This window comes from Melopsittacus undulatus, chromosome 4 (genome assembly GCF_012275295.1).
Source record: "Melopsittacus undulatus isolate bMelUnd1 chromosome 4, bMelUnd1.mat.Z, whole genome shotgun sequence".
Classification (NCBI taxonomy): domain Eukaryota; kingdom Metazoa; phylum Chordata; class Aves; order Psittaciformes; family Psittaculidae; genus Melopsittacus; species Melopsittacus undulatus.
Window position 1 is genome coordinate 37902524 of NC_047530.1, and position 14896 is coordinate 37917419.

Genomic DNA, 14896 nt, shown 5'->3' on the forward strand with positions numbered 1-14896 from the left:
GACCCTGTTTGACACATACTACAATTGAGATTGGCACGCTACAATTGAGACTGAGTGACTGCCTCCCTCAGAAATGAGTGGGCCTTGGCTGCTGCAGTTATCCTAGCATTTTGTGGACCTTTCTGATGGACAGGTACACTTGCAGAACAGCTAAAACTTTATGTGTCTTTGAAGATGGCTTGGGACAACAGACTAATAGAAGTTACCCAGTGTAGAATTGTTTGCAGGGATACTTTTTTCCAGGCATCGATTATGCTTCAATCAGGAAGAGGTACCATGTCTCCTCTTGTCAAGTAAAAAGTTTTAGCCAGCAGACAAACAGATTTGAGAGGTTTTTTGTTGTTGTTTTCATTAGGATACAAAGATCAACACAAGACTCTTTGTCAGACATATATTCTCAGAAGGAAACGCATAGTGCGCATAAAATATTTATGAACATTTCTTACACTATAGCTATATCTATGTAAAAGCCAAAATAAATACTAAGTGTTCCAGCTATACAATATACAGTGCCTGATGTGTTTATTGCCGTATTTTCTATGACCAGTCTCTTTTCTGTTGTTTCTCCAGTTACTGTGTTATTCCAGGGAAATGAGTAACACAAGGGGAGGAGGGTGCATAATGACTTCTACACTGCAGGGGGTTGTCTGCATTAACACATGGATCATGCATGCTCTACATCTCTTGAATCTGTGTTGGAATCTTTGTTCAGGGTGTATTGTGCAGAGAACACGTACAGGGTGAGAGACAAGTTAGTGTGTGTCATGGGCACTTCATACTGTTCAGTTCATAGCTTTGAGTGTCAAAGAAGAGCTAAAGACAAGAATTTGTCTCCTAGGAAGCACCAAAGTCATAATGATTCTATTTTTATCTGTACTATTTAGCAAGTATTGTTAGCTGGATTTCATTCTTCAAGTATGGAAACATTTGGGAAGAAGATGAGAAGAGCTGTAATCCTGTGTTGCTGAGGTCTCACTTTCACTTTTGCCAGAAAGACAATTAGACCACATTTTAAACTGTCATAGTATTCTCAGGCTGTGTATGATTATTGATAGATTTGTTTGTGTGATGGGATAGAGGAACAAAAAGGAATGGAACTCAAAATACCCACCAGTCACTAAAATGTTTGAAGAAAAGTATATGAAGGCTGCCAGTTTGAAATTTTAAATGTGAATATTGTAGAGGGAAATGTAATGCAATCCATAATTGGAAGCAATTTAAAAACGGAAGATATTAGTTGGAAAAGGGAAAATTTTCTACTGAGGAGGGTCATTTTGGGGGGTCAGTATTTTCTGCATTTTATTCCCTCCATGGGATCAGTTACTGAGCATAATGTTTTACATAATAAAATTCTGGACTCCCTTCTCAGTTGTTGATATTTCACTTGTGTATGCTCAAAGGATGTCAATGATGACAGCTGGTTATTTCTTCAACACAGAGATTTTGGTTATGTCTTGTTTTATGGTTAGTATCCAATTTTCACAGGAATGTTTTCCAACCCAGAAGACAACAAATGTTGGACTGACCTAGTAATTGTTCTTTCCGCTATTTCCTTTGGGCTCTAGTTGGATCTGAGTTGTTATAAACATAATTAGGCCATCATAAATCATTCTGGGTTAGTTTGCATGTGACATCACCATGGAGACCCAATGGGATGACTAGAATATTTTTTGGAGAATCTACATATAGCTATGTTAACTACTTTGTCATGAAAATGAAGTTTGTAAACAGCAGTCTTTACAGTGTGACAAGGTAAAATATATCAAATCCTGATATAGCTGTTGAGCAAATTAGATTTTCATAGTGCTAATTGAATTTGCCATAAAGCTGATGAACATTAACTAAAGAAAGAACAATATATTTCATTTTATTGAGCACATCTCTGAGTGCTTGTAATTTCTAGGGCCACCACACTTTCTGGGCAGGCTATCAAGTAGGATGTTGTAATGATTTGCATGACTACTATAGTAGATGGAAAAATGTAGCTTGTGTTTGTAGCTGTTCCATTAACGTCTTGCACAGTGTGCACTCCTTTGATGCTCTTCAGAGAGCTGTGTCATAATCCCAGCATCTTTTGAAGAGTTCTGTCTGGTGAATTCAAGTAACTATACACCCCTTAAAACTTAGTGCGTAATTAAATGATGAGACAAAGGAAAGACTGAGAAAGGCAGATAGCCAATAGAATCTTGAAGTTATCAAAACAGAGCTCTTGCCAAGGACCTTGGAATTCATCTGATTCAGTTGCTGGAAAAATGCCTGAATTAAAAATTATCCTATGAGGACCAAGAAAATAGAGCCAAATTCTGGCACTATAGAGTTTTCTCCCAAAATGGACATTAATTCTGCAAAAACAGAATAGGGTGAACAACCCCTGGCCCCGTGCTTGGCCCCCTACTGTAGGCTCTATCTACCAAAACAAGATGAGAAAGAAGGTCCAAAATGGTGGAGGGAAAGGGAGGGGAGGCGATAGAGCTTGGAAAAGGAAGGTGGTAGTTAGAGAAGAAAGAACTCTTAGGCTATGCCCCCTGCCAGCACTGAAACACTCAACTGCAGCTCGCAAAGCACCTGTTGGCAGCTGTTGAGGTAGTTTATAGGTTTTGGGACAGAATCAGGATAGAAAACTTACAGTCTGTGTTCCCTTTTGTGACATGATTTGGCCTTATTTTAGCAAAATAGAAGTCATTGCTGGCAATAGTTACAGCAATAAATATACCTGGTCAGAAATAACGATGACTTCTTTTGCTTTCTAGGAAAAATAAAACAAATATTAAATTGCATGCTTTTTAGTTACTTTCATTAATACTGATGTTAATATTCTTTGACTGATATCACCTATGTTGTTCTCCTTTTACCCAGAATTGAAAAACAAAAATATTCTGCATGGAGTGGAAAGAAAATATGACAAAACAATTGTCACAAATATTAGCCTGATACTGTCATTAGACACAGTGTAAAGAAACTAGGTGTAAGCAGTTATCTGGCCAGTTTTATGTTTTGCAAGCTTTAAACTTTAGAGTGAACGATAGAAAACAAGGAAAATTACGTATGTTAAATTAAAAATCTTCACAGGTATTTTACATCGGGAATTCAGTTTAAACATTTTAACATCCTCACAAGCTTCCGTGTAAACTCCTGTTCAAATACATTTAATTGAAATTTTTAGCATTACATTTTATGGGCTTCTTCTTTTACTAACTCCAAAACTTACTTGTATTTGTGTACAAAAACTTTCGTAGCCCCTTCTTGGTAAATAAATACATTATACTTCCTCAAGAGAAATATATAGCAATTAACAGTAATATATGTATTAAATATGTAAAGCATATCAAGCAGAAAGTAGATGGTTATTTTTAAATATTGGCATTTATTATAGGCTGATCTAAAGACTCTATTGCTTTTATTGGTTACCTCTCCTTTGACTCTAATGAGAATCTTCTCTCTGCTAGTGCTTTGGTTCAGTTTAAAACACTTTCATATCTAAGTACCTGTATTACTCAGAAAGTTTCATTAAAGTTGAAATAGAAAGTAGGTAATGTTTTGGAATTTAACACTTCCTTATATAAACTTTAAAAAACCCACAGTTTTCCTGTGTTACTTGAAACACTAAACTTATTAATTCTAACATAATTGAAATTGAAAACTTTGAGGCTTCCTTAGATTTATGTTTAGTAATGAAAAAACCCTCATTTTTCTGACATTGCAGTGTCAGACTTTGCGTTACCCTGTCAGAGCCTGATTCCTGTATGAACCCCACCAAGAGTCTTTCTCCGTCAAGTCTGCCAGAGAATAGAGCCAAACTTCAAATTCCATTAATTAGCTTGTGTGTGGAACATTTTAAACTGAGCTTTTCACTTTGTTTTAGAGTTATTTCTTTGCCTTGCTTAGAAAGAGAAAATAGTTGAGTAGCCTAGTGTGTAAGAAGTTGTCTTAGGTATTAGATACTGTTATCTTTAGTGGTAACTGAGTTCAGCTGTATTCTGTGCTATTAAAATAAGAGGACAGGATCTGGACCTTAAGACAGGAGAACAAGGAGAACATCTAGTGCTTAAATTCAGTGGGAGCGTATGTATGCATAAAGAGAAGAATTTGTAGATATTTTAGCTTGAATAAGAATACTGGCATATATCAAGATTTTTAGAAGTTTAGCCCTAAATCACCAAAGTACTAATTCAGTGTTACAGAAAGTTTGCAATTATTTTTATTATAATAATAAATAGATGAAATAGATACTTTCAGTCATTAGAATAAGTACAGTCTTCATGAACTGTTTTTGCATGTTGTAGCATTGAATTTATTAGTGTGGATAAGAGGCCATGGATGCTTAAGAGTCTTAATAAACCAGGCACAAAATGTTCAAAAACATGAGAATCTAATACCTTGGACATACGGATATGTATTTTCTCAGCATTTCAAAATCCTTTCAAACTTGTGTAGTTGTTTTTATCACCTCTGCACATTGACCTCTCAAAAATACACTTTTTCTGTGATCCTGATAAATACATCTTTTTTGTGCATGTTTGTTTTTTGGAATGAGGGTGTTATACAAAATGGACAGAGGAGTAGACAAGCCTAGAAAATCTGAGCAAAAATACAGAAGCTAAAAAGTTCTCCCTGTGTAGCTTGTGCTGGGAAGCATGGGCAAAATGTGGGTGGTAAACCTCTGGACTTGCCATGAGGTGTCAGATGGGTGGAAAAAAGTAATGGAACCAACTTTGATGCCAGCGTTGGCAGGTGCAAACTTCCAGATCTGTTTTTCCTCAGCATTTGCCCTTTTCTGTTCACACCTTCCATGTGTGAATGTTAAGTCCCCAGCATGTGAATTTAAGTGCTCATGATGAGTGGTGGAGGAGGGAGGGGAAAGCCAGCACTATGCATCAACACAGAGCATGATAGGATGAAGTAACAATAAGGCTGCAGTTCAGATGGGCAGCTCAGGAATTAGCTGTCTTCTCAATATCAAGTTCGTTTAAGAGCCCAGTGCTGTCTTGTGGTGTCATTAGGGATTACTCTTAAATGACAAAAAAGCCAACCTGAACCACCCTCCTTCACTACTTTCAGCAAGACTTAATGTATTTATTCATGATGGCAATCAAATGTTCTTGCTGCTCAGTCAGAAAACTGAGCAAAAACTATGATTAAATTCATCATTTAGCTTAAGTCCTCATTTTTCCAGCTATAATGAACAGCTAGCACCATTTACTGTCTAGAATCCCTGACAGTATTTACTATGCAGAGTATATAAGTACTGTATCATCAAAGATATTTTTAGATTTTTATTTATTTTTCAAACTTCAAAAACTGATTGAGTCAATGACAATTATGTTACTATTTGTATGAATGTTAATTAAGCCTTTTTTTATTATTATTTTATAGGTCTTGTAGAAATTTGCCTGATGCATCCCCTTGATGTAGTGAAAACAAGGTAAGATTCTGCTTGAACAGGTTTTGTTGACTTTGGAAGATATCCAGATTTGGAGCTATCAAAAAACAAAATCATAGAATCATAGAATAGTTAGGGTTGGAAAGGACCTTAACATCATCTAGTTCCAACCCCCCTGCCATGGGCAGGGACACCTCACACTAAACCATGCCACCTAAGGCTTCGTCCAACCTGGCCTTGAACACTGCAAAGGATGGAGCATTCACAACCTCCCTGTGGAACCCATTCCAGTACCTCACCACCCTAACAGGAAATAATTTCTTCCTTATATCCAATCTAAATCTCCCCTGTTTAAGTTTTAACTCGTTACCCGTTGTCCTGTCACTACAGTCCCTCCCCAGCATCCCTGCTCCACCCCTGTCCATCAGTTCCATAGCCCCGTCATAGAAGGCCACCGAACTGGTCAGGCAGGATTTCCCCTTAGCGAAGCCATACTGGCTGTCACCAAGCACCTTGTTGTTTTTCATGTGCCCTAGCATGCCTTCCAGGAGAATCTGCTCCAAGATTTTGCCAGGCACAGAGGTGAGACTGACTGGTCTGTAATTCCCCAGGTCATCCATTATCCCCTTCTTGAAAATGGGGGTTATATTTCCCTTTTTCCAGTTGTCAGGAACTTCACCTGACTGCCATGATTTTTCAAATATGATGGCCAGTGGCTTAGCAACTTCATTTGCCAGCTCCTTTGGGACCCGTGGATGGATTTCATCGGGTCCCATGGACTTTTGCACATTCAGGTTTTTAAGATGGTCTAAAACCAGATCCTCTCCTGTAGTGGGCCCAAGGTCTTCATTCTCACAGTCCCTGCGTCCACCTTCCAAGACTTGGGTGGTGCTGCCAGAGCCTTTGCCACAGAGGCAAAGAAGTCATTCAGAACCTCAGCCTTCTCCAAATCCTGTTTAGCCAGTTCTCCCGATAGCTTCCGGAGGGGGCCTACGTTATCCCTACTCTGCTTTTTAGCCGCTACATACCTATAGAATCCCTTCCTGTTATCCTTAACACCCCTAGCCAAATTTAATTCTAACTGGCCCTTAGCTTTCCTAACCTAGTCCCTAGATTCCAGGACAACATCCCTGTATTCATTCCAGGCCACTTGTCTTTGCTTCCACCTTTTATAAGCCTCTTTTTTCCTTTGAATTTTTCTCAGCAGCTCCTTATCCATCCAAGGAGGTCTCCTGGCCCTCCTGCTGCACTTCCTTCTAGTTAGGATGCAACAGTCCTGAGCTTGTAGCAGGTGATCCTTGAATATCATCCAAGAATCTTGGGCCCCCCTGCCCTCTAGAGCTATATCCCATGGAACCTTACTAAGCAAGTTTCTGAAGAGGCCAAAGTCTGCTCTCTTGAAGTCCAGGGCAGTGAGCTTGCTGCACGCTCTTTTCACTGTCCTGAGGACCTCGAATTCAACCATCTCGTGATCACTGAATCCAAGGTTGCCCTGGAGCATCACATTTCCAATGAGCCCTTCCCTGTTGGTGAGCATGAGGTCAAGCAGGGCACCTGTCCTTGTCAGCTCCTCTATTACTTGCAGAAGTAATGCTAGAATTTCTCACAGGATAACTTGTGCCTTTAATGGCTTTTATATTTACTTACCTGTATCTACAGCATTTGACAGATGGAATTTGAATGCTATGACACATTTCTGATTGGAGGTCATCTAAAGGTGCTAAATTTGTTTTATTACATGTATTTTCAATGTTGTAACAAAATCCTGTAGATGAGCAGAGATGTAGTTAAATTAATTTGCTGCACATATCATCTGCAGTAATACTTTTATATGCTGTTGGAAAATACCATATCACCTCCAAAATAGCTTTAAAAGATTTTTTAGTAAAATAACATGTTCCATCTTCTGTCTATAACTTCATGCTTTTATCTTTTTTTATCTGTCCCTATTTTGTTTTCCAAATATTTATGTTTGTGTGAGTATAAACTATTAAGTGACCTGGAAAATGTGAGCAAATTAAGCTTTTTTAATGTTGATTACTTAAATGGAAAAATAATAGTTGTGTTTCTAGTTTCTGGAATATATTTTTGCTTTTCTGTGATTTTTAGTTTTTATATCTGTTCATAAGTAAGTGTCTCCACCCATGAAAAACAAACGAGGATGCAGAAGCATACAATAAGGAGAAAACTTTTCATGGCATATATGTTACATGTGATGCCAATAATTGCCATATACTCCTCCTGGAGTTCTATCTAGTTCTTAATCACCTAAGCAGGCAAGCTTCACTATGAGCTGAATCAGCCTCAAACAAACAATGAGCATATTTGATATATTTGGTATTTTGATATGACCACAGCTGTGGTGTCTGAAATATGCTTGAAGCAGTCAACTATGACTAAAGATTCTAGTTCCAGTTAGCCATCATGTGAGCTTGTTAAGGATGTATTTTTGGCTTCTGTTTAAATCATGTTGTGTAGTTTGCTTAAGACCTTGAGATACACTATTCTACAGCTTGCATTTTGCAGGAGGAAAATGCCCAGCACTAGAAGACAGTAATGCAGGCTCCATCCATATTAACTGCTGCTGAGGTGCTGTAGGTGTTCCTCAGGGCTTGGAGTTTAACTCCTGGGGTGACTCAGGTAATTCTTCTGTTCATTATATGGAATATATTGATTCGTATAGAGTCAATACACCTGGTAGTTTCAAGGGTCCTGTCTGCTCTTCCAGATAGCACTGAGACCTTGCTATTAACAAAATTAACATTGAAAGATTGAAATTAAAGCCTCAGAAAAGGCAGGGTACAAACAAAACAAATACAATACCAAATTTAAAATAAAAACATTTGTTTTGCTCTGCTGTCATGTGGTCCTCATGGGATGTGCTTTAGTGACTTCATGTCAGCTTTTGGTTTTACCTCTTCCTATTTCTCTCTTTGTACTAAACCAGGAGTCATGTTATTCTGTAATATAAATGTAGCATCAGATTTACTTCTTGTGTCTTTGGTGCTTTGAGATTGTCATCCACACATCCTCATGCTTCCAGTCTTCATTGAGAGAACTTTATATATATCCTTAGAATCATTCGTAATTTAAGACATGCTACATATCATATATCGTAAAAAAGCATCAACTGCACATCTGTTCTGATAATTTGGCAATAAACAAATGTACTTTCAGCTTTCTGATAGAAACCGCACATGCAGTGGACTTGCAGAATCCAAGGACATATTTCCCCATTTCTATTCCAGATTTGACAGTCTGTCATACCTTTAGCAGTGAAAATGCTGATCACACATGAGACCCAGCAATGGAAAGCATTAAAGAGTGTACAGGGATGTTTGTGAAATCTGAGTCCATAAACATGGACTTAATGAAAGCAGGAAAAAATGAAAGAACGGTGTGCAGGAGAAATCAGATTATGGATCATGGTGAAGCCAAGGGGCTGAATCAAGTAAAAAAGCCATTAAGCAAATTTCTTTATCTGAAGAAACTTCAAGAGAATTTAGCTTTTCCATTGAATTAGCTGCAACACTTTTCAGAAGTGGGCAGCACCCAAGTGATAGTTTCCCTGTATTTTGTTAGTATAGATGCATTCAGACATATTATACAGACTTTGCAGTAATTTGTCTGCTGATCTTAAATTGAAGTACTTGAAAATACTTACATTTTGGAAGCCAGTGACAAAACCAAGAATAGAATATCCTTGATCTTATCCACCATTCTATTCCATGCTCCAACATCATGCCACTTTCTTTCACTTCATAATGGTCTGAATTTACTATAGCAGAATAATTCTTTGATGCTTTTGAAGTTCAAATAAAACATTGACTTTAATTCTGAATTTTGGATTCAGAATATTTTCTCATGCATTTTCATTTACTTTATTCCTTTGTTGCAGTGCCTCTATGTACTGCAGTGCACTTACAGTCTTCCAGCTTGGTATTGATAATCTGCCATTTCCTGACCAATTCCAGCTATTGCAGTTTTAGCGATCTGTTGGGGTTTTGTTTTGTTTTTTTCTTATGGTTAGATGAAAGGACATGTAAAAGCAAAACTTGTTGGTTGTCTTTTATGGTGTTTTGAGTTTCCTGCCATTTTTCTAGAAAGTGTTTGTTTGGTGGAAAAAGTCCTATGGCCTTTTCTGATTAGTGGAATCTCAATCTACCTTAGCGTTCTGAAGGAGTTTAGGGAAAATGCCAAAGGCTCACATCAAGTGGAATGGTGGTTTAGCGTCTTTACTGCATTGTCTTTTGTGTGTGTGTATGTGTTTGTGTGTGTGTTTTTAATAAAAATTGAAGAAAATAAAATTCCTGTCAGATATTATTTTGAAACCCCAAAAAATGGTTTAGCTCTTTTGTGACAATGTTTTGCAATTTCTTTTCTGTGTTTAGTAATTTTCTATTATTCTACAGTAACAATGCTAGGCTTGTCTCCTCAAACCAAGGGAGGAACTATATATACATATATATATGCATTATAAACTATTATAACAAGCCATATGCTTAATGGACTGGTTTTTGCTAAATGTACATTTGAAAATAATTTTATTTTGTTATCTATTGTAACACCAAAGATATTACTTTAAGAACTTAATGTGAGTGAGCTAGGTAGATGGATATGATTCATTCTTTTAGCTCTATGTATCCCACTTATTCTTTGAAATAAATATTTTTTCTCAATTACAAGATATATTGGTATCATTTCTGATGAGACAGCATTAAAAAAATGGTGCTAAACTTTTGATGTCTCAGTGTACCAGAGTCTCCGTTAGCTGTTTTATTTATCGGTTACCCTTATGATTAATTTAGCCATCTGTAGAATAAAGAACTCAATCTCTATCCTTGTCCTCTTAAGTAAAAGTTTTACAGAATTTGATGAGGAGTTATGTGTGTGCCTATGTATGAGCAGGGAGAGCAGTAACAAGTAAGATTTTTCTGATACAGATACAGTTAAGACATGGAAGGCCTTCTTTTCAAGTAAGAAACCTAGATCTTTCTTTGCTGGAAAGTGAGGAGAAAAATGCTTTTGTCTGGATAAAGGGTTGGCTTTACTTATTTTGAACTATTTCTTACATATTAAGTGTAATGCAGACTATGATCTCATTTTCTTCCATCAGACTTACCAAAGGATGGCAAAAGTGTATGCTGTTTCATGATACATAGGACAAGACATTGACATATATATTACTTAAAAATGGTGAAGTTCCTTTCCAGCTAGACTTTATCCTTTATGTATTAGTCGCATATGCTTCGGCTTAAGCAAATGTACAAAATTAAGAATTTAATAAAGTTTTATTGCTGGAAAATTAATACATATTCAGTAGCTCACAGGTGTGATTGGTGAGTGAAAGGGAGAATTACAGGGAGTTGCCTGTGCAAGTATTTGTACAAACTGTTGAAACATATATATTGAAGCAGAATAGCCATTTTGGATGTGACCCTGTATTGTGTAGTTAGGAAACAGAAACCATGCCTTGTAACTTTTTGTAACAGTTGTCTACATGACAGAATTTAATAAAAACCACATATGAATAAATATATGATTAAGTGCTTTCAAAGAATAGCCGAAAAAAAATAACAAGACCACCAAAACTTTTCAAATACGTAATACATCTGAAAAGATTTGTGTCTGAAAGTCCTGTGGACAGGAAAAATCTTATGCGGATTAGAAGAATCATTTACTTACCACTTTCATTTTGGCAGTAATTTGACATCACTGTACATTTTGAGACAAATATTTGAAAGAAAGAAGGTTCCTCTCATGTGAGACTAATAGAAAATTATGCTCCAGATCTGTGTTACAGATAAATTAGTTCATATATCTTGAGAAATCAGGATTTTTTTACTTCAAGGCAATGTATTCAAAGAGTGGTAAATGTTATCATAAGTAAACTAACATCTAAATGACTTGGAGAACGTCTAGTTTATTATGGAGAAAATCTAGTTTATTATTTTATCGGGAAAATCATCAGGGTAACTTGTGTCATAACAAGTTAAGCATATATTCAGTGGGTAATGTTTTAATACTTTTCTAGTTAATTCAAATAATGACAGTTCCACATGACTTTATTTTTTTTCTCCATATTTAAACAATTTCTACTACTTTCAGACATAATTGTGTCTTCATAACACAGCTTTACACTGAGATGTGTGTGTAATTTAGAAAGCAATGCCTAAGGAGACCATGGTGGCATTCTTTCAAGAGCATTTACTTCGATTTATCAGGAAAAATAAGTTAATAAGTATAGCTTGTTTTCCTGATGAACCTATTTTACCTCCCCGGGTTTTTTTTAAAGCTGTTTCTCACCTTATGCAGAACCTGGGGAAGAAGCAGTCTCATGTTGCTTCTACTTTGATACCTTTTTACACAGTTCTGCGTTAGATCATAATTTTCATGTGAACTGACTTTCCAGCTTATGTGCGATCCAGAGTATCAGCATTAAAAAAAACAGGCAAATAATTCACCTTAGAAACTTTGAAGAAAGTTTTGATCTGGTCATGGTAGAGATTTTATGGTTTGCTACTCTTTCTGTAAAAATCTAGACCAATATCATGAATCTAAAGCTCCAAATTTAGAAAATAATTTAGAATCTAAATCCAGATATGGTCTCTGCATTACAGACCCATTTTTAGTTTAAAAATGTTCTGCTGATTTGTGTGTATGTTTATCCATTTTGTCCCTTTGTTCCAATGCTGTCATTTTGGTCTTGTTAAAAAAGTTCAGCTTACTACATGTGTTTCTGATCTCATTCCATCTGTTGTTTTGCAAGAGCTACTTCCTTTATATCATTAATTCCTCTTTGATTTCTAGCTTTTTTGTTTGAGTGAGCAGTAGTGAAGCCTATTTCTGAAAAACACTGGTTTAAGGAAGAGTTCATTGTCCTTATACAATGTTACCATTTCCAAATGACCATATCTTACTTGGTTCGCATCAGGCCATGTTAAATTCATGTTACTTGACGCAAACTGTTCTGGTTAGATTTGTAACATTTAGATTTAAGCAAAAAAATACTCTTCTTGTCCTGGGAAAATTATCATGATACCAAACAATTCTCTATTGGAAGGAACAGTTGAACTCTCAGAAGACTGTTAGAAAAACAATGAGTGTTGGCCAATGAAATGCTTCATTTAATTAATTTTGAAAGTCTTTAATTCCTTTTCTTTTTTCCTTTTCAACTACTTCTAAGTAATTTTGAACTAGGAAAACAGAAGTTTTGTGTTGAAAATGGAGAGTGCAACATCCATTGTCATCTAAATGTAGAATATAAAAATGTATTGAAACTGATCGTTTCCTGAGAAAGGTTTTTTCATTTTGAGGAAAAAAATATAGTAAAAATAAACCCTGACCAGCTCAACTTAGTGTCCTTATTTCAATGTAATGTCAACACTTTTATCTGCAATTAGTTTTACTTGATGTATCAGTAGGCCTTGGCACAATTTTTCATACGATTTCTGTGCATGTTGTAGCTTATACTCTGGTTTTGGCATTTGAATCTCAGCATTGAAAGGTTTTGAATACTTTCTTAAAGATCCAAATTATTTTTAATGAGTATTTATCTCAAATTTACAATAATTTGGATGTAATCTGGGCTCTGTAATTTGCCCTTTTTTTACTTCTGCATACAGTCTGTTAGGAATTAATAAGGGCATGTGGGCTAATAATTCCTGCTAGATATACTATTCCAGTTTAAATCCTTCCCTGAATTAAAGAACAGTATTGATGTGTACTGTTAAACAGATGCTCTGATTTGCAGTGCTGGTCAAAGTGATTTCTGTTCCTGTGTGCTCTTCTTTTTTTTGTTTGTATTCATAGTCATACCATATGTAGATTTTATAAAGAGTGTCAAGATCCTTTGGGATAAAAGGAACTGAAAAGGAACTGTATAAATGCGGCTTCATCATCTCCTCATGTGACATTGTGTTATTTGTGATCAAACAGCAGAACTGCTTCATAATATCCCCATTTCAAGTCACTGTGGACTTTTGTAAAAACTATAACATACATTGTTTCTTCATTTTAGAATAATCCTATCTCTTTCTTTGAAAGAAACTGAATTTGTGCATCATCAAATCAGACTGCCAAAGACCTCTTTTCTCAAGCTTTTCCTTAATCTCAGTTAAGCATTCTGCCATTTAATCTGGGTTTTTAATGATAGTAGATGTCTTTTTAGACAACTGAAATATCATAAAATAAAAATTTTCATTTGATAACATGGCACGATGATACTATGGGGTTATGTGTTGTCTGTGCCATTTACTGACCACAGCAAAACTATCTTCAATTTCTTGATTCACTTATGAGCTGTAGCAACCTGAAATTTCTAACCCCTACCAAATTCAGGTCCCTGTAGTTTACATTTTGCTTTCATTCTAATGTCATAACACAATATTCTTTCTGTGTTTGAATGTCCAGAACTTAAAAAGTTTATGTAAACATTTCCTGGCAACTATAGTAGCAGAACTTGTAATATGACAAAAGCATCAGGATTTCCTCTTTATAACCTGCATCTTTATATTTACACATTTTTAAATACATGTACACAGACATATTTTGTTGTACTGGTACAGCATCTTCATTGATAGAGAAAGTGAAGTTGCTCCATGTTTAAGTTCTCTAGCACTGGAAAAACCTGCAGTTCATTAGCTGTGTCCTCATGATGCAGTTTCAAGAGAGTGGTGTGGACTGCATTTTGTGATTTCATGGGCTGCACATTGTGCAGTTGCAGTTTAAATCCAAGAAAGTCTGGGGTTTGTTTTGGATTTTTTTTCCTTCCTTTTGTTTTGATTTTAATTTTATGAAAATATTTATTTTCATAATATGAAGCTACAAACAACCCTCTTCTAAATGTGACAAAAGGGTTCCTAAACTGTAATTATGGAGAAAAAACATGCCATGGGTTACAGATACAACAGAATAATTATTTTTTCATTGCACTGTGTGGAAGTGCACTGAAAGGAGAGAACTTAGGACTAAATGCCCTCTAAAATATGCTCATTGTACTATTGGCTGCTTCTCTAGCTAGAACCTACCAAAGAAATAAGAGAGTGTAACAACACTTGGATTCTCTTTGTAGTATTTCAGGATTTCTGCAGATAATCAGGATGTTTATGTGAATCAGAAACCATGACAAAATCTTCATGACAAAACGAAATTCAATTTGAAACATTTTGGATATGTGGGTCAGCTGACTGATCTATAAAAATATAGCTATATTTGTGCAGAAAGTACCCTGCAGTATAATAGGGTGCGTTATGGTTTTTATTAAAAACAATAGATGTGTTTAATGATTTTATTTGTTTAGACTCCCACAGCCTCAGGATGTGCCATTGTATTACTGTCAAAAAAGCCCAAAAAGTTTACTGCCATAGAATCACAGGTTGGTCTGGGTTGGAAGGGACTTTAAAGTTCATGTCATTCCAACCCCATTGTCACAGGCAGGGACATTTGCCACTAGACCAGGTTGCTCAAAGCCCTGTTCAGCCTAGCCTTGAACACTGCCAGAGATAGGGCATTCAC

The 14896-nt window shown here is 36.1% G+C and overlaps 1 protein-coding gene across 1 annotated transcript in view; it reads left to right on the plus strand.

Annotated features, from left to right (window-relative positions):
- Nucleotides 1-14896, plus strand: part of SLC25A21 (solute carrier family 25 member 21) — a 249042-nt gene that overhangs the window by 135711 nt on the left and 98435 nt on the right. The window contains exon 2 of the mRNA XM_005148913.1: nucleotides 5374-5422. Within this exon, the coding sequence (XP_005148970.1) occupies nucleotides 5374-5422 (49 nt within the window). The remainder of the gene's footprint in view (nucleotides 1-5373; nucleotides 5423-14896) is intronic.